Raw genomic sequence first — 905 nt, forward strand, 5'->3', positions numbered from 1 at the left:
TGTTTCCCCCTCCCAGATGCAGACTTGACGTCAGGTGTGAACAAGGAAGCCTTAGTCTCCTTCCCAAGACTTACAAGGGAGGCGCAGGTCGGCAGAGGCTTCCCTTCGCCCTGCTCCCCTCCCACCCCCCCGGGAAAAGACTTGGAGAGGGTCAAAAGCAGCTTGTCCCTAGAAAACCCCGGGAAAGAGGCTGAGGTGAACAAGGGAAGGAGTCTCTTCTTCCCCCAAGCAAGGGGACGGGGGGCAAATGGAGCAGGGATAAGCAGCATAGTCTCCCCACAAGAGAAGAGATTTCTGCGGGCGAGTCCTTTTATTATACCAATGCCAAGACTGAGATTCAGACAAGCTCTTGGGGGGTCACAACCCCGGCGCGGAGGACGCACGTCCCCGCCCCGATCCTCCCCTCCCACCTCTCTCCTGTCGTGACACTGCAGCAACAGCCGCGCCCCGCGCGCCCGTTCCCCCAGCGCCGAGCTCCGCGCGCCACAAGGAGGCGCCCGCCTGCGGGGGGGCCCTTAACGTCACAGGTGAGCGGGGACAGCCTGATGCTGCCCTTGCCACCATGTTGGGAGCGCTGCGGGCCGGACTCCGTTTCCCAGCATGCCCCGCGAGGCGCGGCGCGGCGCCATTTTGCCGCGCCGAGTGGGGCCTGGGAGCGCGGCCGGGGCGGCATGGCGCTTTTCCCGGCGTTCGCCGGGGCCGGGGCCGCGGCCGCGGTAGCTGGCGACGAGGGCTCTAGGCGAGGTAACGCCGCAGGGGCGGGTTCAGCGCAGGTCTCCCAGGCACTGCCATGGCCGTGGTATGGTCTCCCAGCGCGTCTTAGAACTGCTCTGTCACGGGCCCGTCTGCAGTGCGGGGGGGGGGGGATCAGATGCGCCAGCCCCGGGGGGGGGCCTCCTGCCAGC

General features: G+C 67.0%; 1 protein-coding gene across 1 annotated transcript in view; it reads left to right on the forward strand.

Annotated features, from left to right (window-relative positions):
• The first annotated feature begins 627 nt into the window (after positions 1–627).
• NRDE2 (NRDE-2, necessary for RNA interference, domain containing) overlaps positions 628–905 on the forward strand; it is a 59,869-nt gene continuing 59,591 nt past the window's right edge. The window contains exon 1 of the mRNA XM_019518665.1: positions 628–744. Within this exon, the coding sequence (XP_019374210.1) occupies positions 672–744 (73 nt within the window). The 5' untranslated portion in view covers positions 628–671. The remainder of the gene's footprint in view (positions 745–905) is intronic.

The sequence above is a fragment of the Gavialis gangeticus genome, unplaced genomic scaffold, assembly GCF_001723915.1.
Source record: "Gavialis gangeticus isolate Ggan-Ray unplaced genomic scaffold, GavGan_comp1, whole genome shotgun sequence".
Lineage (NCBI taxonomy): Eukaryota > Metazoa > Chordata > Crocodylia > Gavialidae > Gavialis > Gavialis gangeticus.